General features: G+C 37.3%; 1 protein-coding gene across 26 annotated transcripts in view; it reads left to right on the top strand.

The window, feature by feature from the left end:
• Positions 1–26,466, top strand: part of LOC141448309 (transducin-like enhancer protein 3-B) — a 263,733-nt gene that overhangs the window by 215,861 nt on the left and 21,406 nt on the right. For 19 of the 26 annotated variants that reach the window (XM_074116603.1, XM_074116605.1, XM_074116607.1 and 16 more), the window contains 3 exons: positions 18,584–18,682; positions 24,414–24,467; positions 25,301–25,404. In XM_074116603.1, coding sequence (XP_073972704.1) covers positions 18,584–18,682; positions 24,414–24,467; positions 25,301–25,404 — 257 coding nt within the window. The remainder of the gene's footprint in view (positions 1–18,583; positions 18,683–24,413; positions 24,468–25,300; positions 25,405–26,466) is intronic. The other 7 variants (XM_074116594.1, XM_074116599.1, XM_074116597.1 and 4 more) reach the window with 3 other exon arrangements.

Raw genomic sequence — 26,466 nt, 5'->3', positions numbered from 1 at the left:
AGAAGATGTACATATTATTTATTTCTATCTTGCTAGTACAAGCTCGTATTGGCTATCGTTTAATATTTACCAATTCAAGCTATTCAGAGGAAATCGCCCTTAATCGTCTATAACATTTATTCTTGTCTTGGCGTTCGTTGGGTTGTTGTTGAAGACAAAGTGCCTAGTTAAGATTGTCAGGAAGTAACGGTGTCTCTCTCAGACTCCTGGTTGGATTCTTTGCTGGACATCATTAGATATCTTTTGTATAGAGTTTTTCTAAGGAAGAAGTAGCTACCCTAATTTATATCTGATTCTGCTTAGAGTCTGAGGAGATGAGGTGGTCTCCTTTCAGGTAGCTAGTTAGAAGAATTCAGAGATTGCCCAATATTGTTATTAATAATCGAATCATTACAATTTTTTTCTTCATCTTAGCCAACTTACATAGTCCTGAGGAAGACAAATAAATTTGTCGAAAGGTTGGCGGAAAGACGGAATTGTTGGTTTTTTTTATTTTGACCAGGGCCGTATGTTCCTATAGGCTTAAGAGGCTTCAGCCTAGGGCCTCAAGATCAAAAGGGGCCTGCATTCAAATTGTTAGCTAAATTAAAATTACACTTTTGTAAAAACAGTGAACAATAAAACGCTGTTTTAGTGATGTATCACAGAAATGATGTATTTTATTATCTCTCATGTAATTAACAAACTTAAAAATGGGAGGTGATAAGGCCTCATAAGTGGAATAGCCTAGGGCCTCTTTTCATCTAAATCCGGCCCTGATTTTGACCGGAATGTAATCCTCGCTTGTTCAATTCTAAATGTTTCATTTTGTTTTATCTGTTATTGTTAAATAACGAGGATTGAAAATTGGCGAGGAATTGGTCAAATAAAAACAACAACTCCGTCTTTTTGCCAACGTTTCGACAAATATATTGTCTTCTTCAGGGCGTGGGTGTAACAAGCTTTCTGTAACTCAACCAACCCCCATAGCCACGCCCTGAAGAAAATATATTTTTTTCGAAACGTTGGCAAAAAGACGAGTTGTTGTTTTTATTTGGGCCGATTCCTCCTCGCCAATTTTGAATCCTTAATTGAATAATTACGGGTCAATAAACCTTCATAATTATTCATAATATGTTGAATAACAAGTTTTCTGAAATCGGGATAATGTTAATGAGATTTCAGATTAGTTTCCGAAATTCGAGATAGTCGAATAGTTCAAACAGATGAGAGACAGCGACTGTGTGTACATGTTGAATGTAAAGCTCCAACTGAGCACAGTTTGCTAGTATTGCCGTCAGTGTGCGCTATTGTCATTCGCTTTAGTGCGCTTGCGCTAGATTCTTCAACCTCACTTCAATCTCCTCCGCATCTATTCCATCCTTTCGCCGCCTACAACCAACCACTTTAGGCTACCGCATATTCACCTCACCCACCATCCATCTGCCTAGTCCAGGGTGTGTTGTTTAGTCCGGAGGCGGCAGCGGGTAAAGAAGAAGAAAAAAAAAAATCAATTCGTTTGTCGGCCACAAAACGTCGGGTCGGATCGCTTTGTCTCGGCGAGTTGGCTGTGACGACTCTCAGAACTCGTTTATAGTTAATTGGGGTTCCGGTGCCTTCAGCATGGCTAGTGAGTGGGTTAGTGGAGGCGGTAGTGTATCTATAGAGAGAGAGAGAGAGAGAGAGAGTTAGCAAGCTCGTGTAAGCCCCTTCACCAACCCTCTCCTAAAGTCATGTTTCTGCACACCCTTTCAGATCGTTGCACAACTTCACTCTACCCCGTTCACTCCGTTACAACTCTTCTAGTACTCCTTCTATCGCTTCATTTCACCCGCCGCCCACCATCGAATACCCAACCCTGCCTTTCTCTCCCCAGTTTACTCCAGTTTCGCACCTTATCTACAACCCCCCCAAAAAAAAGCCCCGATCGATAGTCTAGCATTCCGGTCCCCATCTTCGTTCACACACACACACACACAAAAACAAGGACACCCCATTCTTCCTCTCTCCGCATTGTATGCTTTTCGCGTTTTTATCCCGCTTTCTATCTCCCTCTCTTCCTTTCTCATATGTTTCAATTCCCTTTTATTTGCGGAATTGTAAATTACCTTCCGCTCTTGTATTTTTTGTTTGTGCAGCGACGCTCAAATTTTTTGATATGTACGAAACGAGAATCAATCATTTCCAAATCTTTCTAGCTGTTATCAATTTTTTTTTTTCGCGCATTCATTTGTACAAACAGCTGACATCCTGTGAAATCAATTCCGTTTAGCAAACAGCGGAAATAAAAAAGAACACGAAATAAAATCAGGATTGAATTCTTAAAGCGAATTTCTCTTCTATTAAAATCTCTTCAGTTCCGATTGAAATAAAATTTAAAAAAAACACGAATGGACACGAGTTGAAACATGGCAGTCCTGTTTCCCCCCAAAAAGCTGAAGCCAAGGAGGTGAAAGCTTTAAGTGGATCAAAGCCTTCCTTTCTCTAAGAATAAGTACCCTGGCTTTACTCTGTACGTAATGTATAAGGCGCCACGGTAGCCGAGCGGGTTAAGAGGCGAGACCTGCAAAGCTAATATGCATTGTAGTACTGGGTTCGATCCCCGGTCTTGGCCTTGGATTTTATTTAATGGTTAAATGAGAAATAGTAAAGTACGTTTGCTATTCGCCTCCGTCCACTACACCTAGTAAATGGTAGTTGGACGTTAAGCCCCGCCTGAAAAAATAGGCGATTACTTTACTTTACGTAATGTATAAAACCTTATCCTTTTCACAAGATCCAGGGTTAAACAGTAGCCGTCAAAGAATTGGTAGTTTCAGAAGAAGGGGTAAAATTCGCAGGCTAGAGCAGAGCCTGGATGAATTGCTCGAACCATACTTCTATAAGGTATGGCGCGTCCATAAGGATGATCGTAAATTTCTTTTGCGAGCCTCTGCAAACTAAGAAAACACTACAAGTTTCATTGTAGTTCTGGCAGAGGAGGATAGCCTGACTAGATTTTGCTTAGGATGAAGAGGAAAACGCTCCTGCACGATTAAGTCTGTGAGAAGGGGCCTTGTACTTATCGTGAGTACAGCGCTTTTAAAAAAAGGACAACACAAGCTTCCACATTATTTGCCTGATTTCGATTCTTTGACGGAGAGATTACAATATCTCTGACGAGAGGGAAACGCACTGTTTTGCTAAACAAGTAATATGTGTTTTATGCAAGAAAACAAACAACTAAGAGCGAGGAATCTTTAAACAGTGCGGACAACACCTAGCAGAACTCGTGTAATTTCTGCTAATTAGTACAATTAAGGTAGAGAGCCAGTGTTTCTGGCGGCGCCACTGTTTACACAAACATAACCTCTTGGCGCGCCACGCTACCCGCCCGCACTCTGTCCGCCACTTCAGCAACTAAAGGAGCTTTCTCTCTTGAGTTTCTCCTCTCTCTCTTTCTCTCTCTCCCGCACGCGCTACACCTTCACGTAGGATTTCTATTAATTAAATACGTTTTTGCCCTTAAAGCCCTTTCCCTAGTGTGGCTAGTTGCTCGTAACGCCAGCTTTTCCTGGTCTCCCTTGTTTTCACTCCCTAATTTTGCTTTCCTCCATTTGTAATTTACTCTCTCTGTCCTTTTCTTTCCCCCTATCTTTTTTTCCCTCTTCTGGAGCCTAGCTTTAAATCTCATCCGTCCATAAGCTTTTTTTTTATTTTTTTTTTTATTTTTTTTGTTAAATTCAGCTTCGTGTATTTTTCCACTTCTAAACCCTTGGCTTTAGTCTTGGGTAGGATGGGAAGGTAAGCTCTGGAATGGCTGATTAAAAGGGAAACGGAAACGTTAAGGGGGAAAAGGATGCAAAAGGGTTGTATGTGGGACTTTAATAGAGATTTGTGCTTGCGACTTATTACCAAAAAACCATCCCCTCTTTTGTGCATTTTCCTGGACTTTGGCAAGTCACAAGTTCTGTTACTCCCAAACAAAGGGAACCCTCTCCTTCCCTTTAGTTAATTAAATTGCCCCTTAAAACCCCCTCTCCTTCTCTTTCTGTTCTTGTTGGCATCAGACGCCCTTCGTGTGTCCCCTGCTGTCCCGTAACTTCTCTACAGATTAGAGAAGCTTCAAAGTGATAATGCGATTAAAAGTTCACAAGTACAGTAAGTTGCCCTGCGACCCCAGCCCAAAAGGGGAAGTTTATGGGCTACCGGAAGTCTGTCCAACTGATTACTTCCCCTTCTTTTTTTTATGCTAATTTTAATTATTTATTTTGTATTTCTGTTGCGCTATTTATTTTTAAATGCTTTCCAATTAAATTCTAATGAAGTCTCATTATTATTTACTTTTATACACTTGTGTTTGAAGTTGATAATAAAAACGTTACTACTTACACTGGTAGCATGTGAAGTTGGTTAATTAATCTAAAACTAGTGTGCGGTTTATAAGGAGTTCGAAGAATCACATCCTGTTTAGTTACACAGCAATCCTCTACGATGCGAGAGATCTTTAGCACTTTGAGACTAGAGGATCACATCACAATGAAGTGGGAAAGCTTCTGATCTTTGCTAAGATATAAAGCTCAAGATTTCTATCCTCACAAGGAATCGGTCTATATTCCAAGTACCCACGTAATAGTCGTATTGTCGTACGGTCTTTAACATTTATTCTGCCATAATGATGTTTCGAAAGTTCGGCCAACATCAACATCAACGCTACAGTTCGCAACATCACCGCTATCCTGTTCGATAAAATGAAATTAGTATTCAGAGATCCACACCCGATTCCTAAATTTCCACAGCAAACTCTCGGTGATCACCCAAATCCTCTGGCTGAATCACTATCCACATCCTCCCATCCTGACAATCCTCCACGTCACTCTTAAAACGGCGTTGGCCACGTGACCTCATTGCTTCCTAAACCCCAATACGTTCCTAGAGAGTTCCAGCGCTGGCTGCTAAACAAAGTTTGAATAGTATATTCTGCCTTGTCCTGCAAAGTCCTGCCTTGAAAGACTTCTTTTTAAGGGTGCTTCAGGAGAAGCTCAAAGAACGCATAACACTCCTAGTACTGAGCACACTCCTCCATACAAACAAGTGGTAAAGAAACCTTTTTAGGAGGAGGAGAGTAGAATCTGAGCTCCTGGAGATCTTTGTAATGTTGAGTCCATAAAGATTAGTGAGTGTGTGAATCGTAAAAAAGTGATGAAAAGTCTTTTCCGGCTAATAAAAGTGAGAAAGATGAGAGGGAGACTTCAAAGGAGGAGGCAGTGCCCGTAACCAAGAGATACTGGGTGGGAAAATACGAACCTTCCAGAATTGGGAAGTAGAGAAATGTTTACCAAATGTTAAAGTGGTTAGAAAAGTGGGTGGTTGGACAGAAGGAGACCTAAGATGAAGATCCGCGCGTGTGTTTGTTTGTGTGTATGGGTAGTTGTGTTAGTGCAGTCTGCCAGAAGTAGCAGAAGTAGATGGAGAAATGGAAGAATTCTTCTGGTACCTCCCAAGGGATCTAAGACACATCACCACATTGGTGGAAAGATGTTGAATAATTCAAAAGACTTTGCCACGAAGAGAGAGAGAGAGAGAGAGAGGGCCATTGCACAAAGCTTTCACATCTCCATCTTTGTTTACTTCCTTTTTTTGTCCTTTGCTTTCATTCCGCTTCTTACAATGTTTCCTCTTTCTCCCTTTTTTGCACTAGCTTCAAGGGGGAAGTATATTTTATTTTTACCGGAATCAGGTTGGTATCAGTGTAGAAAAGAAAGAAGACCGGAGACCTCCAAGTAAGGAAGGTTACATGGTGTTATAAAAAAAAAAAGGAAATGGCAGGCAGTAGAGTACATAGAACAAGAAAAGAAGGCTGTGTATATACACAGTGAGAAGTTGGTAGAGCGCTTTGTGTGTAGAGAGAGAGGAAAGCAAGAACTCTTCTCTTTGCTCCAAACTCCCCCCCGGCCACTTTATAACGCTGTTCTTCATGTTGTCGTCATCGCTTTGCTGGATCCGTTGGCAAAAGGAGGAAGCCCAAAGTATTGATCCAGGCGCCCTGCTTCCTTTCTCTGTTCGTATCGCATCATCTCCTCTTCTCTTCTCTACTCCCAGTGTGTGGGTTGCCAGAGTATAGTGCTCTTAGTGCCTTGTGAAACCACTTTATCCGCTCATACCGCAACCGACACATGCGGTAACTTCCTTTACCCCCGTACTACTACCGTCAACATACATACTCCACTCTCCCAAAAACCCTTCCAGGAGTAATCTGATCTCCCTCTCTCTCCACTAGTATTTCTCTCCCCCTATACCCCTCGGCAGCCAGAGTAATCCCTATATTGCTCCTCCTTCCTCAGACCCCTACTTGACACTCCCACTACTTCACTCTACTATTTCACTCTTCTCCAAAGACCCTCAACAACGATTTACTTGGCAAACTGGCCTACCAAACCATCCTCCATTAATTCTACATACCTTGACATGTCCACCCCTCCACTCCCTAGCTTTCCGCTTCCAAAACCACTTGACAAATTATAACCGTATATAACCTACCATCTCCTTCCTATGACATTACCATTTCCTATCCGTGACACCAACCATTCAAAACCTTAAAACCACTTCCACCCGCCTTAACCTCCCAACTCGCATACATTCACACACGTACGTACAATATTCTACGGTTAAATGACAACTTTTATGCATTTATTATACACAGATGTATAAGGTATATAGATCTATGTAGCCACATATTAACATATTCCAAAATCAATAACATATCTACAATCTAATCGTTCTTTTCTTTTATTTGAAACAATATTTTTGGCTATAGCTAGAAACGCCATAAACATCTAATCTAGGCCTAAGTTTTGTAGATCTCAAGATTATAATGTTTTAATTAATTATTTCACTAGTAAAATATCATAAATTTTCTCCCAAAAGTTTTTGCAGTTTTTCTTGAAACTTCAACTGTCACAATAGGGCCTATTTTTGGGGAAATGTGTTGGGATAAATTCAATTTAGCGCGGTTGATCTTGTATGGGAATTTTTGACGCGAACAGTTTTTCACTAAGAGTTAAAAAAGGTATGTTAGTCTTGCCACAAAAAAGCAAGATAGATCTGAACTAGCCCTGCCATCCACCAACCATCCTGAAATGTATCAAGCTCAAGATTAATCTCGAAAGGGTTGTATTACAAAGGGAATACTAGCGCACTGGAAATCCAAGCAATGTAAAGGCAGATAGCCGATCGAGAATCGGTATAGCTCTATCTTAGCAGAATGCTTTCATTATAAATTAAAAAGAAATCGTGATTGGAGGATGCGGCAGGAGAGATTCTGGAAAGAACTTCTAGGACCTGAACTACGATCGACCTGGAGTAGCCCAGCGATAAGGCTCGAGTACTGTTTTTGGCTCATGATTAGGCATTAGGGGTGTACCACCTCGCCAGTACTGGAGTAGTTGGGAATTCCTGATGCCGCTCAGTAACGTAGATCAAGAAGAAATAGTAAAATAAAGTAGAAGTAAAGTAATTGCCTATTTCTTCAGACAGTCTTTACGTCCAACTACCAATTATGTGTCGTGGACGGAGGCGACTACAAACATACTTTACTGTACTTTTCTCATATTAACCATTAAATAAAATCCAAAGACTAGACCCCGGGAATCGAACCCACTAACCAACAATACATCTTAGCTTTGCGGGTCTAGCCTGTAACCGCCTAACATACTTCACTATAAATTTCTCACATTAACCATTAAATAAAACCCAAGGCCTAGAGACCGGGGAATCGAACCCACTAAACCAACAATACATCTTAGCTTTGCTGGTCTAGCCTGTAACCGCTCGGCTATCGTGGCGTCCTAAGGAGGGGGCACATGGATACATCGGATCTACTAGAACAAGAAATAACTGTAGAGCATATCTTTAGATGGACAAATCTTACTACGTTATAAGACGTAAAATTGATGCCCATTTCTATCCACCCACTCTTATTTTGCACAGACAATCTCATTCTTCAGTGAACCAACAAAACAACCTCTTGTTTGCCAGAAACCTAAGTGAGAGATCTTCTTAGATAATTACATCTTGTTGATTTATTGGAGTTTTGCTTAGTTTTGAAGTTAAGTTGTCAATGAACAAATTATACCGGCTGCTGGAAGTAGTTTGTGGGAAATGTGATGAAGAGGTTAACTTTTTGAATGGAGAAGAAGTAGTAGTTCATCCGAGTGTGAAAGGATGTACAGCTGACAGATTTTTCTTGGATAGAAAGCAAAAGGAAGCAGAGTAAAGGAGAGAGAGAAGGAGGATGAAGAAGAACTGTGGTGTGTGGGTGGTTGTTGAAGAGGGGAGTGGAGGGGAACACAGATCATCTCCTGCTCGCTCGCTTCCTCTAGTCTGTCACCAGTTAAGCCACTTTGTGCCAGAGATATAATTGATCGTGAACCTTCCAGATCCACTCCTCCCCGGCTGTGTGGATAAAGGCTTTCCTCGACTTCCTTCTTCTTTGCCCAGTAATAGAAGTAGTTGGTGTGGCTGTCTCAAACTCTGCCATGTCCTCTCCTCTCCAATCTTCTATATCTTTCAAAAGATGGGTGGGGGGATAACAAAGTCCTCTGTTAATCTCCTCCCCTTTCTACGGCTCACGAAGAGAAGACGACGAGTTAACTTGAGTGCCAAGCCTTGTTGTGTCTGTCTCCAGATCCTACTTTGTCTTTTGTATCCATCTCCCACTCAACTAAAATCTTCTGCTACCCTCTTTTAACTAAAAAGTTTTCCACCCGTTCCATTTTGTCCCTACTATTCGCTATTTTAAAATGAAATCCTCTCTTTCATGATAAACTTCCCATTTTATCAGTAGAACTTCTTTTTTTGAGGGGGGCCGGAAGCTTAAAATAAAAAATATTGCAAAATAAGTTACTCTTTAGGTTTATCATTTTTAAGATCCTTTAAAAGCGCAAAAACCTTGATTACACATTGTGGGAACGCTACTCTCATCTCATCTTCAGGAACTGCACTAAAACACATTTTCATGGAATGAATAGAGTATGCAAATTTTTTTTTTACTTTAAATATTAAATGAAAAGAAAATAGTGCAGTTTTCCCGGAAGGCGGAAAAGTTTTTAAAAAAAATCGTATTAAAACTGTCTGGTGGGACAGTTGTATAAGGGTTGATCGTCAAAAACTGCACGAAAAAGCGTAACGTTGAAAAACACCCAACTTTGACAATTTTTTTAAAAGATAAAATTCCCAAATTTTCTTTAAAATAAAGGGCAAACCCTCCTTTATAACTGTAATTTTTTTGCAACAACCCAGATCTAATAGGTTTCGAGAAAAAAGTTGCCGAAAATGAGCAAAAACGGCTTTTTCAAAAAATGTTCTTGTTCTTGTTCTTCTTCTTCTTGTTGTTGTTCTTGTTACCTTTTTTGTAAACAACGTAGCGCCTAAACGCGTGAACCGATTTTCATGAATGAGGTGTCATTCGATTCGGAATTTTATGTAGATGTGCCTTTTAGGGGTCTCGGCGCTGTACATCGAATGGGAGAGGAGTTAGCCCCCTTTATGTAAGGCCCCCCTCCAAAATTATTATTACTAATTACTCTGTAAATCATGGCCCGATTTTGATAAAATTTGGTAGGATGATAGGGTTAGGGCTCCCCTACGCAACAATAAAGCGGCGATCAGCTCTTACACTTGTTAAGGGAAAGTACAGCAATCGTTTCAAATTATCGACACGTGAACCGATTTTCATGAATGAAGTGTCATTCGAATCAAAATTTTGTACAGATTTGTACTTTAAAAGTCTCGACGCTGTGCCTCATAAGGAGGGGAGTTCGCCCCACCCAAATAAGGCCCTTTCTAAAACTATTATTACCAATATTTCTATAACGCTTAGTCCGATTTTGCTAAAAGTCAGCTCGAATAAGTGGTTAAAGCTCCTCTTACTTATAGTAAAATACTGGAATAATTAGATGTCCTAAAAGTATGCAATACTTATTTATTTTATATTACATAACATATATATAACATTGTGAGAAGAACAGCTACATTGAGAGTGTGATTGAAGAAAACTATATTATTTGCGATAAAGCCAGATAATTATTACCTATTATTATAAACGTTTGACTACTACATAAAATAACAATTACTTTAATCGAAAAATAAACTTAAACCGACGATTTTTATTAAAAATAAAATAAACAAAATCATTGATGTATGTTGGTGTAAGCATTTTTTAAAAAAGTTTTTGAATTTTTTAGCCTCATAATTTTTTTTTATTTTTTATAACGTTTTTCTTTTTAACCTGTAATTAATAGTTTGATTATTATAAATAACTAGATATTACAGTCAATCTACAGTGCTAATTGAACATATATTTTGTAGACGAAAATGGCCAGCATAAGGGTCTGTGACATCTAATAAATTCTAAAAAATATTAATGAAAATTAAAGCAGTAAAATTACTTAAATATTAATGAAATATTAAGGAAATGTTGGGTACTTGCTGATTTGTGTACCTTTTGGCGTTTAATCAACCCTTATACTTAACATTTTAAACTGTAAGTTTTTGTTAAAGATTCTGTAAAAAGCACTTCCGGAGTCGTTCTATCCTTCCCTGAGAACTAAGTATCAAATACAGCTCATGATTTTCGTGGTCCTGATTTATAACACGTACAGACAAACTTTACAATCAAATTTACCAATTTTGTTTGCTCCTCCACTACTGAGTAAGGGTTCGTATTCCGGAAATATCCGATTTGAGGTCCCTTGAATCTGAAAAAGTGGTTCCTGTATACAGATTTGTGTGTGTACGCCTACCGGAACTTAAAAAAAAAAAAAAAAAAAATCAAATCACAGAAAGTTAAAATTTGATGTTCGCTTAGGTACCATCAGACGATGCCCCCACAATAAGCACCAAAAATACCACTTTAATAAATCAATTGCTGGCTGGCCGGAAATGAGATTTTATTGATTACATTTATTTTTTTTCTAGTTTTTAGCGATTTTTTTGCTGACAATGGTTCCATTAAAAGTAATCATGGATAATAGGGCGCCACGGTAGTTGAGCGGTTAAGATACTAGACCCGCAAAGCTAAGATGTATTGTTGGTTTAGTGGATTTTATTTAATGTTTAATATGAGAAATTTACAGTAAAGTATGTTTGTTAGTCGCCTCCGTCCACGACACCTAATTGGTAGCTGGACGTTAAGCCCACCTGAAAAAATAGGCGATTACTTTACTTTTTTTTTTTTTTACTTAATCGTGGGTAATATTGAAGTTAAACAAAAAATAAAACATCTTACTTCAAATCATTTAATTACGTAAATTGCTGCAAGAGAAGATCCGGTGTTCTTTTTTTGGGGAGTTCCGGTAAAAAAAAACAAAAAAAATTTCTCCATTGAAGAGGAAATGATATTCAACATTTCTCTTAACGATCCTAGCCCCGTCTCTCTCTTTTAATGGACCTAATCCGGAGTTCGTGTCTGCATACCATTAAGAGCTTAACTTGAGAAGAATGCCCTGTCACTACTTAGAAGTATTAAGTAGAACTTATTTAGGAGGGTAGAGGCTCCCCTGTTTCTCTGTCGATATTGTTGTATACATGCTATTGTGATCCGTGCAAGTGAGCATTATAATCCCATGAGGGGTTTTTCAAACTGTAGGGAGGGAATATTGTTGAGAGAACAGGGACAGACAGTACGAACTGATTACATAAATATGTGGCAGGGGGATGCTGGATCAGGGGTGGCCCTAGCTAGGGTTGAATGAATAGAAGTTATTTGAGTATGGTATCAACCCTTAGTTTAGAATATTTTTTTGGTCTTCCACACCCTTTTTTTTTTGGAGGTCTTTCATCGCTATTATCTCGTTGAATCTGTCAGAGAATCTCTCTCTCTCTCCCTCTCCCAAACACGCATATGATGCCGCCAGTAAGGACGGCTCCCCCTCAAACTTGGAGAGACAGTTTAATCTACTGCATAATCCGTCAATTCGTGTGCTCTGAACAACGCTCATAATTTCCACCAGTACCCGCCGCCGCACCCCTTCATCCTCGAGTCTTTTATTATATTTACTGCCATATTAATAATAATAAGTAAATGTGGAGTGAGCTACAAGAAATTGTTCGATAGGGGGTGCCGCTCTTTGTACACCGACAGCAGGAAGGGCCTGGAAGAGCTCTTATTTCTGCTTCACTAATTGAATTCCGTACCCAATCTTCCCCCTAATTAAAGATTAAATTTAAATTGGAAAGTCAATTTTAATTTTTCAACATTTATATTGAGGTCCGGGGGCAGAGAATTAGATGTGCTCCATGCATGAGAGTGGCAATCAGTATTTTGACGTTTATTTTGTTAGACCCACCCGAAGGAGTGGATCACTCTTCGGAAGCTTCCTAGTTTAAAGATTTAATTTCATTCAGGAAGTAATTCAATAGAGGGATGTGCCCCCAAATGCTCCCTTTTGTACAATCAAGTGTGGGAAGAAGCAATAATTTAGAAGGCCAAATTTAGTATGAGGGCCAATTTCGGTCCACTTCTTCTTTTAAATAACCTTATTATCAGCTGTTAGGGAACTTTTCTCTTAAGTTGTCCACGAAGCACTCTCTGGAAGGTGAGGAAATTGAGAGAGATAAGGAAGAAGAGTAGTGTAATTTGTTCATTACAATTTTTGGACTGAACAGTTTGTTAGTGGAAGTCTTAGGCTGTCCTTGTTCCTTAAGAACTGCTTCCTTCTTTTTTCAATAGATGTTTGATGTGTAATGAATTTACAGCCACCATCGTCTAGGTGCTTATCACTAGAATATCACTCACTCTCCATTCTTACTTATAAATACATTCGCTTCACACGTTCAGTACTCTACGTATATTCCTGCCATCCTTATAGCTTAACCGAAATTAAAATCACCGTAATCCTACTCTAATCATTTTCTTCCATTCATTCTAATCGGCTAAAACTTTTAAATACATTCATATTTCTTCGCTAGCTCTGCTACAGGATTTAAGCACATAGATGTTGGTGGAGAATATTATGTCTTCGTAGCGAAATGGCGCATCTAAATACCTGTATAAGTCGTCGAAACATTCGTTTCCTTTCTACCACATAACGTGGACATATCATTATTATATTGTCTTGAAATCCTCCTCCTCATTGCAATCTACGCAAAGAGGAGTGAGGACCTTTTGTTGATCCTGTGAAAATTAACCCTTCAATTAGTACTTGTTACCTTGATTTATAATAAAAGATAGAACAGGTTTTCACTGGTAACTGTAGCGGTGTTAAAACTTGAAATTGATGTATCCATTATAGATGCAGTTTTCTAGTAGAGAAGCACTTGTAGTTCCTGATCAGACAGCTTTTAATGTGTGTGTTTGTGTAGAGTAATGTGATTAACAAGTGTTCAAGAGGGAGGGAGAAAGTTATTTAATTGTTTCGACAATAAAGTGCTAATCACGGAAATTGGCTAGTAATACGCCGGACTTCATTCTTGGGAGGGTTGGTATACAAGTTGTTGAGTGTGTGTGTGCCAGAAGAGATGGGGGCAGAATCTCTCTCTGGACTTAGTGAAATGAAGAAGGGAATGCCCGTGGGTCGGTTGGGTAAAAGTTTAGACTTGCCTGGGGGGTAAAGAGGAGAGGCAAACTTTAATATCAATTACAGCGAGTAGCGTCTCCCCTCTCATTTCCCACGGAAGTTTAGCAGCCCTTCTATTTAGCGCGTCGAGAGAAAGAAAGAGAGAGAGAACAATTAACCAAAGTGTGCCTTCCGCCATGTCCCTTATATTGCCCTTCTATTGGCAAACAGGAATGGAGTGAATCTCCTCATAAGATCCTTTCCGTAGCAGTAGTAGTGGACTAAGAATTGTGTCTAGTTCAATCAATGGACAATTCTTGTAGTTTGTAACTGTTTCTGATTATTTCCATAGTTTGTTTAGATCAGTGATGGCGAACCTATGACCCGCGCAAGCTTTTTCACTGACCCACAATTGCTAGGCAACCATTTCTTTTTTTTTACCCGGGTTGATTTAGATTTTCTAATTGTTGTGGATAATTTATATTCTATCTGTATTTTTTTCAATCACGCATTGACATAAAAGCAATTTAAATGCTATCTATAACCTTTAGTTTGGATCATTACAGTTTTAACATGCAAATGGCGACAAATGCTTTTTGTAATATTTGGAAATAAAGCAAAAGTGTTTCCAAAATAAAATGTATAATTTTACTCATATTTGTTTGTTTAAAATTTGACCCACGTCTCAAAAAGGTTCGCCATCCCTGGTTTAGATTCTTCCTTTTTTTCACCTCATTAAGTTACTATAATATTGGTTTACGTAATGAAAGAACATATATAACTTAGCTCTTACGTTGTAAGTGGCATTGAAAGAGGGGATATCAAGAGACAGAATCAGTGAGTCCTCTAAGAAGACCGAACGCAAACAGTTGACGAAACAAAAGCTTTGGGAGAAACCCAAGTCGAACATTTCCTAACGAGGAACAATTTTAACTCGATATTGTATGTGAACACTCAGGTTCTAAGTGTTGACATTTCAAGATATGTCGTTTGAGTGGAAAGACAGAAAAAAAACCTCTGTGATATTTTAATTTTTTCTTGAAAAATTCTTGTAAAAAAGGATGTGCTGTAAAAAGGAAAGAAAAAGAAAAAGTGGTTAATAGGTAGGAAACGTTGAACAGAGAAAAGTACGGGAATGGAAAATACGAAGAAAATGGGACAAAGACGGACGAAGAAGGAAGAAGAGTTCAGTGAATACAATGGGAAAGTATAGAGATAGGGGGAAAAAAACACCAGGCAAGCAAAATATACCAAGAGGAGTGGATGTGGCGAAGGGTATGGTAGAAGAAAAAGGTAAAAGCCTGGTTATAATGAATTCAGGTCCCAAGGGCCAAATGCGGCCTCTTTTCATTCCTACACGTACACATGTACAGTCACAATATCGCACACAGAGAGCCGGCAAGAGAGGTAAGAGAGCGTAGAAGTAATGAGAAAGAGCAGATAGAGAGAGCAAGGGATGATCGGGGTCTCTGTCAGGCTGGCTGTGGTAACGGTAGAAAAAGTGGTGTCTAGAGTGGGTTAGTTTGGAAAGAGTACTAACTGGGGAATATATATATCTGAGGAGTGTTCTGGAGCATGGTCCTGATGGAACTGGAACTCCGGGGAGGTGATGTAAAGCAGTAATTTGGCTGATGGTCTTGCTCGGAGCTTGTTCCTCTCCGTCTCCTCAATCTACACTCCTACCAACCCTCTTAGTTCTATGGGGCAAAAAAAAAAAAAAAAAAAAAACCCTCCTCTATCTTGCCAGGCAACACTGGCACAAATTATCCCCAGTGGAGTACACAGAAATACCCCTCTCGTCGCAGTGTTTCCAACATCCCTGGCAAAAACCGATGGAGCATGGTTTTCTGTTTGTGTATACTCTGGTAGTAGTAGAGCGCGCGTCAGTATGCAGGATGTACGCACCGATCTTTTCCCCCTTGCAGCATCCTCTTTCCACACACACACTCACACACATCCCTCGTGAGTGACATCAACCTCACGATTACATTGGCGACCCGCTTGCTCTCTTGTCAAATATATGTAGTTCTTTAAACATTCTGCATATGCTGTCACTCGTAAAGGTTTTTTCGCTGTTCTTTCTGCTAGTATTTTAGTTATAAAAATGTTATTTCTTCGATTTACTAAGATGTTTTCCAAGTTTTTTTCTTTTTTTCCTCCTCTTTACTGTTTTTAAGAGAAAATATTGTAATCATTTGGAGTTCTCACCAGAAATATATCCGTACTGAGGTTCTCTGAGGAGAAAAAGGTTTTTAGAAGTTGGATTAGATGTGTCTGTCGGCCATGTAATTAAAAATGAAAAATTCGCAGAAAATTCTGACTATAAAACTTAACCGATTTCAAAAAATATATTTTCCCCGACAACATGTGGATAAATATACAGTTGCAAAAATACTAGATGTATTGTGCAATTCAATTTGACTAGTGAATTCCTTCAAATAATAAATTCCTTCTGGAAATATAGGAAAGAAGAACATTTGCTGGCCGAATTCCATCGTCTTAAGTGTTTTTGGGGTTGGAAGCAGTGTTGTTATCACAAAATACTTAGAATTCTCTTGGCTGTCTGAAGATATAGAGGTGATTTATTGGAGAACGTATACGTAGTCAGGCTCCAGTTTGCTCTGTTATTTAAGATGTTCAGTATTTTCAAATTGTCATGGTTTCCCAAAGGCAAGTTTAACAATCATTATTCCTTTTTTCTGCAATCACTAAAAATAATGGGCCCATTATTACATTAAATTAAGTAAAGAAACTTGAAATTTCAATAACTGATTAGCGCACAATTGCCAAGTGTCCTTAATTAATAATTAACTTTATTTTTATATTAATAAAAAAATAATGTAATATAATTTTAATAGATTGTTTAAATTCATTATTTGAAAATTTAAAATTATGTTAGCAACAACATTTAAGTATTTATTCATCACTGTTTTGTAACCTGAAAGAAACCTTCTCACATACTGGTTTTACATTACGAAGGGTGACTGTGCCACAACGTGATAGTGTTAATAGTTTTGTCTTTAAATACTCCTAAAATTACAAAAATTGCTGAGAACTAATAAATATATTAGTTAATACTAGTATAATAGTAAACTCTATAGCAATCTACCAAACTAATCAACAGCAAGGTTGCCCACATGCCATTTATGGAAACTATTTATTGTAAGTACAATTAACCATATTAATAAATAACGTGAAGAATTAAAGTGTATCTAAATAATTTTAATGTGTTCCTTAATTTTTTCTTTTAAAAGTTAAAGTTAATTGAATATCCTAAATTCTAATCTAACCTAACTTTCAGCGGGTAGCCTATTGTCTAAGTTTTGAGTTTTATCTACTAAATTATTAAAACGATTGTATTACAAATTTTACGTTCCATGCAGTTTAAAAACTCAATTCCCCATACTTGTTAAACAAACAACTTATTCTTCTTTGAAGTATTTGGTAACTTTGGTTATAATGTAAACTTCATATTTGTATTTAATTGTATTGAGTCAGACTTGAAGTCATTCAATTTTTCCAATCAAATTAGTTTGCAATGTGTCGGGTTCTTGATGTAGCAAAAAAGAAATGCTTTTTATGCCAACCTCATGTAGAGGGCTTCTACTTTTTGCAAGGTCCAGGAGTTGTCATACCAATTCAGGCTTCTTAACGCATTTTCACCTCTTGACTCTTAAGGTCTAGAGGTTAGTTATCGAGATTACTAAGCATATCGTTGACGTTTCTTAAAAAAAGATGTGTGCCATTTACCATATCGCATGCTAGCCCCAACTCTCTTGCAGTCTGAAAATAGTTTAGCTTCTTTTATCTTGGTTGTAAAATTGCTAAGTTCATCTAGTTCTTTACTTAGCATTCTTTTCCAAGTAAATTTTCCTTCCTAAAGTTGTTTTTCCAACCATACTGGACACAGCCTTGTATGGAGGATAGAAGACATACCTCCAGGAAAGAGAAGCTATTATCCACCGAGTATTTTAATTAAAGAAAATTTTGTGTAGGGATTACCATATACGTGTAGAACTGAAGACAACAAACTGTTAGCAATAGTTTAGGAACCTAACTTATACAAAACTTGGCGATGAAACAAGACGGTGTATGTAGAGTAAATTAGAGAAGATAAGATTGTAGATCACGTGAGCGACTTACAAGAGATGTGATCTTGTCCATGGGTGTGTAAGCCCAATTAAACATGGAATATGTGTTAGAGAGTGTATGTTGAACACGTGTGGGAAGTTAAAGCCAGAAAATGAGGAATTGTGAAGGAGTGGAATATGTTGATGAAGAGGGGAGCAGGAATTCCTTGTATGTTGGTTACCTCCAGGATCTTACCTGACTACCCAAGGGACTTCACACTAAGCCTGGCTACCATCCAACTTACTGCCTGCTTACTCCTGACATAGTCATTCCCAGCACGTTCCAAACACTCCTCTTCTTTCACCATCTTCTAGCTTCACTTCTTCTTCTTCCTTTCGCCCAGTCTTCTCCCTTCCAGTCTCATTCTTCAATGTTCATTTTATTTCTCTTTATAATTCTTGCGGAAAATTTACCTTGGAACTTCTTTTTACCTTCACCATCATTCTTGGAGTTCCTCCACGTTTCTATTTCACTTCTAACCATCATCAGTAGAATGTTTCAAACAAAGTGTAGAGCTATTGATGTATAGATAGAAGTTGTTTCTTTCTCTGCATTCTCTTTTATCTTCATGGTGATTTCTTTTTATTTTACTTACATTCTTTGCTTACCCCAATGGTTGTTTGATACTCATTCCTAGTTTTTGTGTTTCTTCAAGTTCTAGTTCTCTTGGAGTTGTTTCAAAGAATTTTGTAAAAGGAGTGGTTTCTCCTAGTAGACATTGACGTGATAAGCCTGTTTTGGTAGAACGGCCAGGACTACAGGACCATCATCTCATGTTAAAGTACAACATACTGAAGAGGATAGAAAATCTGAAACACCGTTTATGACCAAAAAAATTAAGCCACCGTCTTAATAGAATTTACTCGACCATTATTTAGTTATAAACTTTACAAAAATATAGCTTAATCAGTATTTTAATAATTTTGTATTGTTTCCAGAGGAATTCAATATCACCCGCAGAACGGGAGAAATATAGACCTAGAAGTCCACCGGAACCAGATCACAAAAAGGTTAAAAAGGAAGAAAAAGACTGTCATGTAAGTGTTTATAAGATATTGTATATTTATTGGGATATTTGCATGAATTAGTATTTTTTTGTTTGCTATAAATTATTTTCACGAAAGGACCTGTAATTTTCTTAAGTTGTTTTTAACAAACGAAATTTTAGCTAAATTTCGAATTTCATAATTAAAGTTGGTTTAATATTTGAAAAGATACTACAATAAAACAGTACATGATGCAACTAGCCCTAGTTGCCTTAAACTATGGGTTCTTAAACTTTTTTTGTTGCACGGGATCCCTTCTCATAATGATTAATTCTTTAACTCAAAAAGCATTAACACTTTATGTCTAAATACTAAAGCATCGAATTGAGTTGTGTACTATAAAAAAAAACCCACGTCTTCAGATGCGTCTTCTCATTACTTACTGGCAGACTTTCAGCTTTTTTTGATTTTTAAAAAGATTTCCTGCTACAGTTTTTCAAATTAAAGTAACCTCAAAAAGTAAATCTTATCGGTAAAAAAAAAGTGCAAAAAAATGTGAAAAGCATGTTTTCTTTGTAAATTCAAGCTTAGCTTTTAGTATTCTGTACATTTGCAAGTTTGTATCTATAAAACGATGGCTGAATTGCCGGTTTTTTTAAGCTTAAAAGGACCTTAGTGGAAGTCTTTTGTTTGCATGGTTTCCCCCACCATCGCTTCTTTTTTTTACTGCTAGATTCTATAAACCTCTTTATGTTGTTTGATTTTTGGGTCCCCACAGTAGCATGCTTGTTTTGTCTTTATTCCTTCCACCAGTATCGCATATTCATCCAGCTTCAGGGATTGTTCTGTCGGGTTAGAGTGGGGCCAGTTAAATGTGAACATCGTAATCTTCCGTTAAACAATGCAAAAAAAAAAATATATACATTGAAAACGTCCGTCTCGATTAATGCTTGTTTTAAATTTCCATTCCTTACCGTAACGAATCGCGTATAATTTTCGCCAGACTAAATCTTGAAGTCTCTTTTAGACGTACAGAACAGGATATCATCTTCTGGGTGGGTGACAAGCCATCAAGACGTGAAAACATCAAGGTGGCTGTCAAAAGGTCCAAAAAGCAGCACTAAAAAACTCAACAATATTTAGTCATTCCTCGCCTTTCCTTGGGAGCTGCTAAATCTTGCTAAAATCCCCATTAGGTGGATTCAGCAAGACAGAAAGGTTTAAGCGAATTATGTCCTTGAAAATGCTTAGCTTAAGTTTTATTTTTTGAAGAAGACAAAACTGTACCGGATATCTTCTTTGAAAGTCAATGAGTCAATTTCTCTGCTTCTCTGAAGTTCCGAGCATTATGTTCTCATCATTTTAGGTTATGAAATGATCCCTATATTTTGAAAGTTGTTTTGTCAACAAAATCCCACAAAGGCAATTCTCTGCCATTTTTGCTGAAACAGAAATTCAGTTCTAACATGTGTTTCTTGGCTGGCAAGCACCTAATCACTGGCTGCTTTTAGTAATTATGGACGGAGGTCTTCATGTTTTGTTTCTCTGTAGGGAGTCATCTGCCGATCCAGGGCTGGCCCAGCGTTAATGATTCGTTTGCTGTGTCGAACTGAAAGGAGCCTTTCGGAACAGCCTTTTAAGTTGTTGAAAGAGATTTAAAATCCAAAAATCAGAGCTACCAACTATAGTGAAGAGACTTGCAGGAATAATTTTTTGTTCAACCTGCTCCCAACCTCCGCGTCATCATGTCATCTATATTTTTCCTATACTTCATTTTTGTGGTGGTTGGTGGATAGCTTCGCGGTCTTGTCCAAAGAACTTGACTGGCCTTCCTCACAAAATCCGTGAGTGTAGGGTGTGATACAGGAACTGTAATCCCTGTATATTTTAGATTTTTAAAAACCGAATTCATCTTTTTAAGAGAGATACAATCAATGAAATCATCCAGCGTTACGGATAGTAGTGGATATTCAACTTGAAAGAAGGAAAATGAAGTGGGAAATACAAATTTTTAAAGATGTGGATTAGAAGCTGGAGATAACGCCTGCCTGGCTGAAATTGTAGAAAAGTTGGGAATGGAAGCATAAAGTAGGACTTGGAAATGAGTTGCTGTTTTTGCGGGGAATATTGAAAAAGGTTAAGGAGTTGTCGGGTGAGCGGGTTAAGTAAAGGCGGCAAAATAGGTGAGAGGGAATATTTCCCGCTTTGACTCTTCTTCCTCTCTCTCTCTCGGTGCGGGGGGTGGGGTTGTAAAAATGGAACAACCGTAAAAACCATGGCAAGTTCCTCCGTGGTAAAGGCTCTTCCCTTTATGGAGGATATAAAACCAAGCTTGGAGGCTGTGGGAGATATTTGCAGCGGGGAATCTAGTAGAAGACCTTCCTGCTTCCTTCCTCTATCTCCACCTGTACAGGTAATGGCTGCCTGGTTGGGACCATCATTAACTCTCTCTCAGGCTCCAGAACGGGAAAGAAACCCATTTTTCCACCTTTCTCTCCCTACTGCATCCTCTCCTCGCTCTCTCTCCAGTCCTTGTGTGCTTCAAAAGCTTAATAGGTTTTTGGTTTGTTCATTGTGAAGTGGGATAGGAACTTGGGAATAAGGTAGGACATACTTCTTGAAGGTCCTGGGTCTCACAAAACCCAGATATATCCAAGTCTCCTTGATTCATGCTAAATGGTTGATCTCTCCGTATTTCTCTTTCCTCTCTCTATCTAGCCTGCTCAGCCAGCATCCATCCTGAACCTACCACAATTTACTATCCAATCAATTTTCCTCTTCACTTCTTCCTCAACTTTTTTCTTTTTCGCCATCGCTCTTTTATGGCGACTTCGTGCACTAGCAAACTAAATACCCAATCTCTGTACAGCATATAGTAGCTGATACTAAAAGTTTCTTGACTTAGCCTGATTAAACACCTTTTAACAAGTTTTCATCTTGAACTAAAAAAGAAATTTTCTGTAAACTATTTTTATAGTTAACATAAATTTTAAGTCACTAACTGGTTCCAGCTGATCCCAGCTATACAACACTACCCTCGAGAACTTATACAACCTACGTAGGCCCTGCAAGAATATTCACCCACAAATAGGGCTCACCCACAACATCTTGGGGATGTAGCTACTGGTTGGTCACAATAGGGATTTGAGATAGCCCAAGGCTTTTCCTCTCATTGCATACCAAAAAAAAGGCACTGCCTCTTCCAGAAAGGATTGTGATAGACAACCTGCCTCCTTGTTACGGAAAAGAGAAAATCTAAGAAGTGTGGATTCAAACTCAGAGAACCTTTCACGTTCCAAATCCAACTGGCTTTTCAGCAGGTCTTTTAAAGAGGTCCTGCTTTGTATTTCCAGATTTGTCCATCTGTGCCTTGTCAGGCAGTGAATGTTGTTTACAAATTCAAGTGTAATTGGGGTAACTCTTATTTAATTTCTTACTAAGGCTTCTTCGGCCATAATGAAAATTAACGGATATAACCTGGTTTATGGGTTCTTGTACTTATTTTAGTATTAAGCAAACTTGCCGCAAAAATACCTAGATTTCCCTTAGTATTTTAAGTTTTAACTCTGCTTATAGTTCCGTAGTTGTTATTACTGTTGTACTAAGCTGCATGAAAATTAAAAAATAAATCGGTAATAATAAAAAAATAAAAACTGTAAATAATCGGTAAAAATTGAAGAAAGTATCTTAATTATTTGATACATTAATTCGTTTTTTATTTAGTAACTTTTGAAGGGCCCCTCCCTGTAAAAAAACAAGCATTGATCACGTTTTGTTGTTTCACTTTTATATTTTTAGATGTTGCTTCATTTATTTGATTTTATTAGAGAGTGCTATTAAATTATAAATTATTTTCGGTGAGAATGAGTCCAGTAAGAAAGAGTTAAAAACAAAAAATTAAAGGGAATTAAATAAATTAAATACAAGGTTATAATTATTACTTGGTTATCCCTAAAAAAATTTTAGTTCTTCATGTAGGTGTACTTATGTAAATTAGGTTTTTTGTTTCTTTTTAACTTTCTAAGATTTTCTATAGCGTGTACGTTTGAAAATACGTGCTAAATTATTCTGATTTTATCTTACTACAAAAGGTAGGAATGGCCGGTGTTTGTGTTTGTGTTGTTATACGATAATGTAATGGGGAGGTGTTATGTTGGTGTGCCTGCGGCTGGTGGACACCCCCCATCCCTAACTAAATACTAGCCTTTTTCGAACTAAATTTATTCTCAGTCGTGTTATTTCTCGCGTCAAACATGTTACACGAGTAAAAGTAAAATAAAAAACAAAGATCTTTTACAATCCCACTTCTCTGTTTTGTCTGATTATCTTTTTAATTTTTGTTTTGTTTACACTTTTAACACTGACTTTTATCTTCTTTGACTACTTCTATATCTTCATTTTTTTTTATGTATGTTTTTAATAAATTATGTATTTCAAAAAAGAGAATATTATTTAATACTTCCATAACTGACTTAACAGTATATCAAGATAACACGTGTATTTAAACATAAACTGATCTTATTTCAATTCCTCTTTGGATCTTCATTCTTTTTTAATTGACCTAACAAATTCTGGCTTACCATTCTTGATAAATATCACTTACAAGAAAGACAAAATTATGTTCTAAAACGATCTGTTTTTAGGACTCGCAGAACCCCTATTAGGCAGTAAGTTGTTTATCATTACATCTTAATGGTTCTAAAATTCCTTTTAAAAAAATACTGATCATGTTACTTAGGGAGATAGCAATACTTAGGTGGGATAGATAGAGCGACCAACCAAACTTAAAAGATTGAGAGGAATTCAGTTATTGAAGAACTTTTGGCAGTGCTGTATACAGATTTATATTCTTACCAGTCTTTGTTCGCAAGGTATTGCCGGCACTAGAAAGAAGAACTCTTAGAGGTAGGATGTTCTTCTTAGAAAGTCTCCATAAAAGAACACAGTAGGTCCTTTTCTCACAGGAAAAAATTCCTTGTAATGCCCCCCCACACAACAATCAACTGAAAACCATCTTGTTGAAGGAAAGCAAGATATGCAAGATTCGTCAGGTTATTCGGCCAGCTCAATAAATCTATGGAGTTAGTACGTTCTGTGTAAGAGATTTTGGGGACTAGTATTGATGGGATGGACCTGCGCAGGTTCGTTGCCTTGCAGTGTAGAACTTGAAGCAAGAAATGCTAACGTTCTTTAGGTTAATCGCTGCTGATAGTCCACTAAAGACTGATAGACGTTTTCCCATCGTCTAGTTCTACGGGTTCTATTGCACCTTACCTTGGCAAGGTAAGGTTAGCTAGAACAGCCAGTTTAAATGTACATCGAATTTAAAATATCCAAAATACGTATAACATGTTTTTTTGAAAATCGCCCTCATAAAATCAGAAAATTCTATAGAATTACTTTTAGAAAATAGGATCAACTTATTATTTTAAAATCTATCTTTTACCATAATCCTGCCACTGCCTAATCTATCTTCTCTTTTAACCTCCAATCTTCCTCAGTTTTATTTTTTCGTTAAAAAAAAAAATAAAATCGATATTTTTTAACCATCGTTTCTTTGTTCTCAATTAAAAACCGCACACTTGAACAAAACTGAATCGTGCGAAGTCCTTCGAGCTATTCATAACGCAAACTAATATTTGCTTTTTCAATTTTTCTGCATCTTTTTTTAAATAAACTAAAAACTAAAATAAAATAAATAAAAATTGGGGCATTATTTGTTTAAAAACAAAAAAAAAAAAAATTGACAGATCTAAACTAATCGGTTTATGTACGTTTACAGGCTAGCGACGGAGAAAAAAGTGACCAAGATTTAGTTGTAGACGATGCCAGTGAGGTAAGCAATATAATAACACTTTTACACAAATAAATAAATTACTTATTTACACAATATTTATTTTATTTTTATTTTTTGTATTTATTTTCTCTTGTAACCATTTTATTCCGGTAGTTGGGCTCTCTCTTTTATTTATTTATTTTTTTGTTTTGAGTTGGTTTTCTTTTGTTAGATAAATTTAATTTTGATTTTATTTTTACTTCAAAAATAAATAATAAAATTCGCGATTTAAAAAAAAAAAATGCATGAAGTAGTACTAAAAGTCAAAATTTCAGTCTTCTGGCCCCCCCCCCTCAAATAAAAACAAAATGATTATTTCATGGTGAATCTCTTTTGGTCACTTTTTTCACCATGCTGCTGCGTATATTCTTTTAAAATAAATGAAACAATCAGAATTACTAAAAATACATATGTATTTAGACAATTTAATGAAAAAAGATGAGGGAAAAACAATTATGGATGAATTGTGTGTAGTTGACAACACTGTTTTTATTCGACCGCGTGCTCACCATTTTGTCTTTTTACTGTTGTGTTTATTTTTTTTTTCTGTTCTGAGTTACTTTCTTTTCCCCATTGCTTTATTTATACATCCATAATCAAAAAATTAATATGCATGACAGTGTAGTAAATTTTGTAATAACTTCTTTTATTTTTGCATGTCAGTGTGTAAATTCATATTTCTTAAATTGAGTGCTTTTTCTTCTTTAAAAATTTCAAATCACTAGTAGTTGTTAATACAAAGTATGTTTTATTTTTCGCTAATTTTTCACTTTAATTTTTTCCGCTATTTACTAATTTTTTTTAACACAAGTTTTACCTTTTGTTTTGACCAGAATGCATTTCAGGATCCTGTCTCACCACCTAATGGTACCACTTCTCCGAGAGAAAATGGTCTGGATAAACTTGCACCTAAGAAAGAACATGTTGGTCCCCATAGGTGAGTTTCTAATTAACTGATATTATGTTAGTTTTTTTATTCATAATGCGTGAATGATTTGAAAAGGATGGGGGTTGACCAATGGAACAATGAACTGCAGTTTTATGCCTTCTTTCAGCTCAGTAATTTGTCCTTTTTTGTGTTTATATAACTTGAGATGTATGAAAACATACTAAAATTGTCCGGCAGTGGGTATCATGAATAAATAAATTAAATGCCTCTACGAAGAATTCTAATATCTTGAACCTTTCATGGACTGGTTCGAAACGATGAAGCTTTCAGTAGTATAAAATAGCGGAAGTGTAAAGAATCTCACATCACTTACTTCTACTAGAATGTAGAAGTCTGCCCGTGAATCCTATTCAATAAATAATGTAACACCGACTCCTTGCAGCTGTAGTAGGAGAGGAAAAACCTCTACATTTATATGAGATCCAGGATTCTTCTCCAAGTCGGTCTTGCTTAAGAACTCATATCGTAAACCTCCGATTAAAACGCAATCATAAAGGATAAAGCAGGTTATTTCATCCTTCCTCTGTCATTGTCTGCACCAACGTGGTGCACTATCACGCCATTTAAGAGGTACAAAGCCAGATTAAGGTCTAGATCGTGACCGCGGGCAGTTATTTGGAAACCCCAATGAGGTGTGCGTTTTACCTTGCTTGTTACTAAGCCCAAGTAAGTACCATTCGAGATCCAAAAAGTCGAAGAGTTTCATGGGCTTCCGGAACACTCACCTGTCATGTCATCGCTATTGAGTCGCAGGGCTGGATGCCCGACAGCAAACCTTTTCTTGTCAAGCAAAACTTAGGTACCAAGGTAATGCAAGCATCTCAATCTAAAAACATAACTGTAAAAAATTAGTCCCTCTTGCTACCTCTTCGTGACACCAAAGACTCGTAAAACAAAGCAAGAAGATAGGACAAAGGAAAAGTGGACCTTCCCTCATGTAAATTAGTCTAAAATGTCCCAGTTCTTTTTATCTGGCATTCTTTTCTAACAGATCCTTCCGAAAGGTGGCTCTCTGCTTTGTTTATTCTTTGTGAAAAATTCTGATTTTTC

This window comes from Rhodnius prolixus, unplaced genomic scaffold (assembly GCF_049639745.1).
Source record: "Rhodnius prolixus isolate KJV_2025 unplaced genomic scaffold, Rpr scaffold_19, whole genome shotgun sequence".
In the NCBI taxonomy this organism is placed as follows: Eukaryota; Metazoa; Arthropoda; class Insecta; order Hemiptera; family Reduviidae; genus Rhodnius; species Rhodnius prolixus.
The sequence above is the reverse complement of the archived record's forward strand: the minus strand, read 5'-3'. Positions and strand labels throughout refer to the sequence as shown.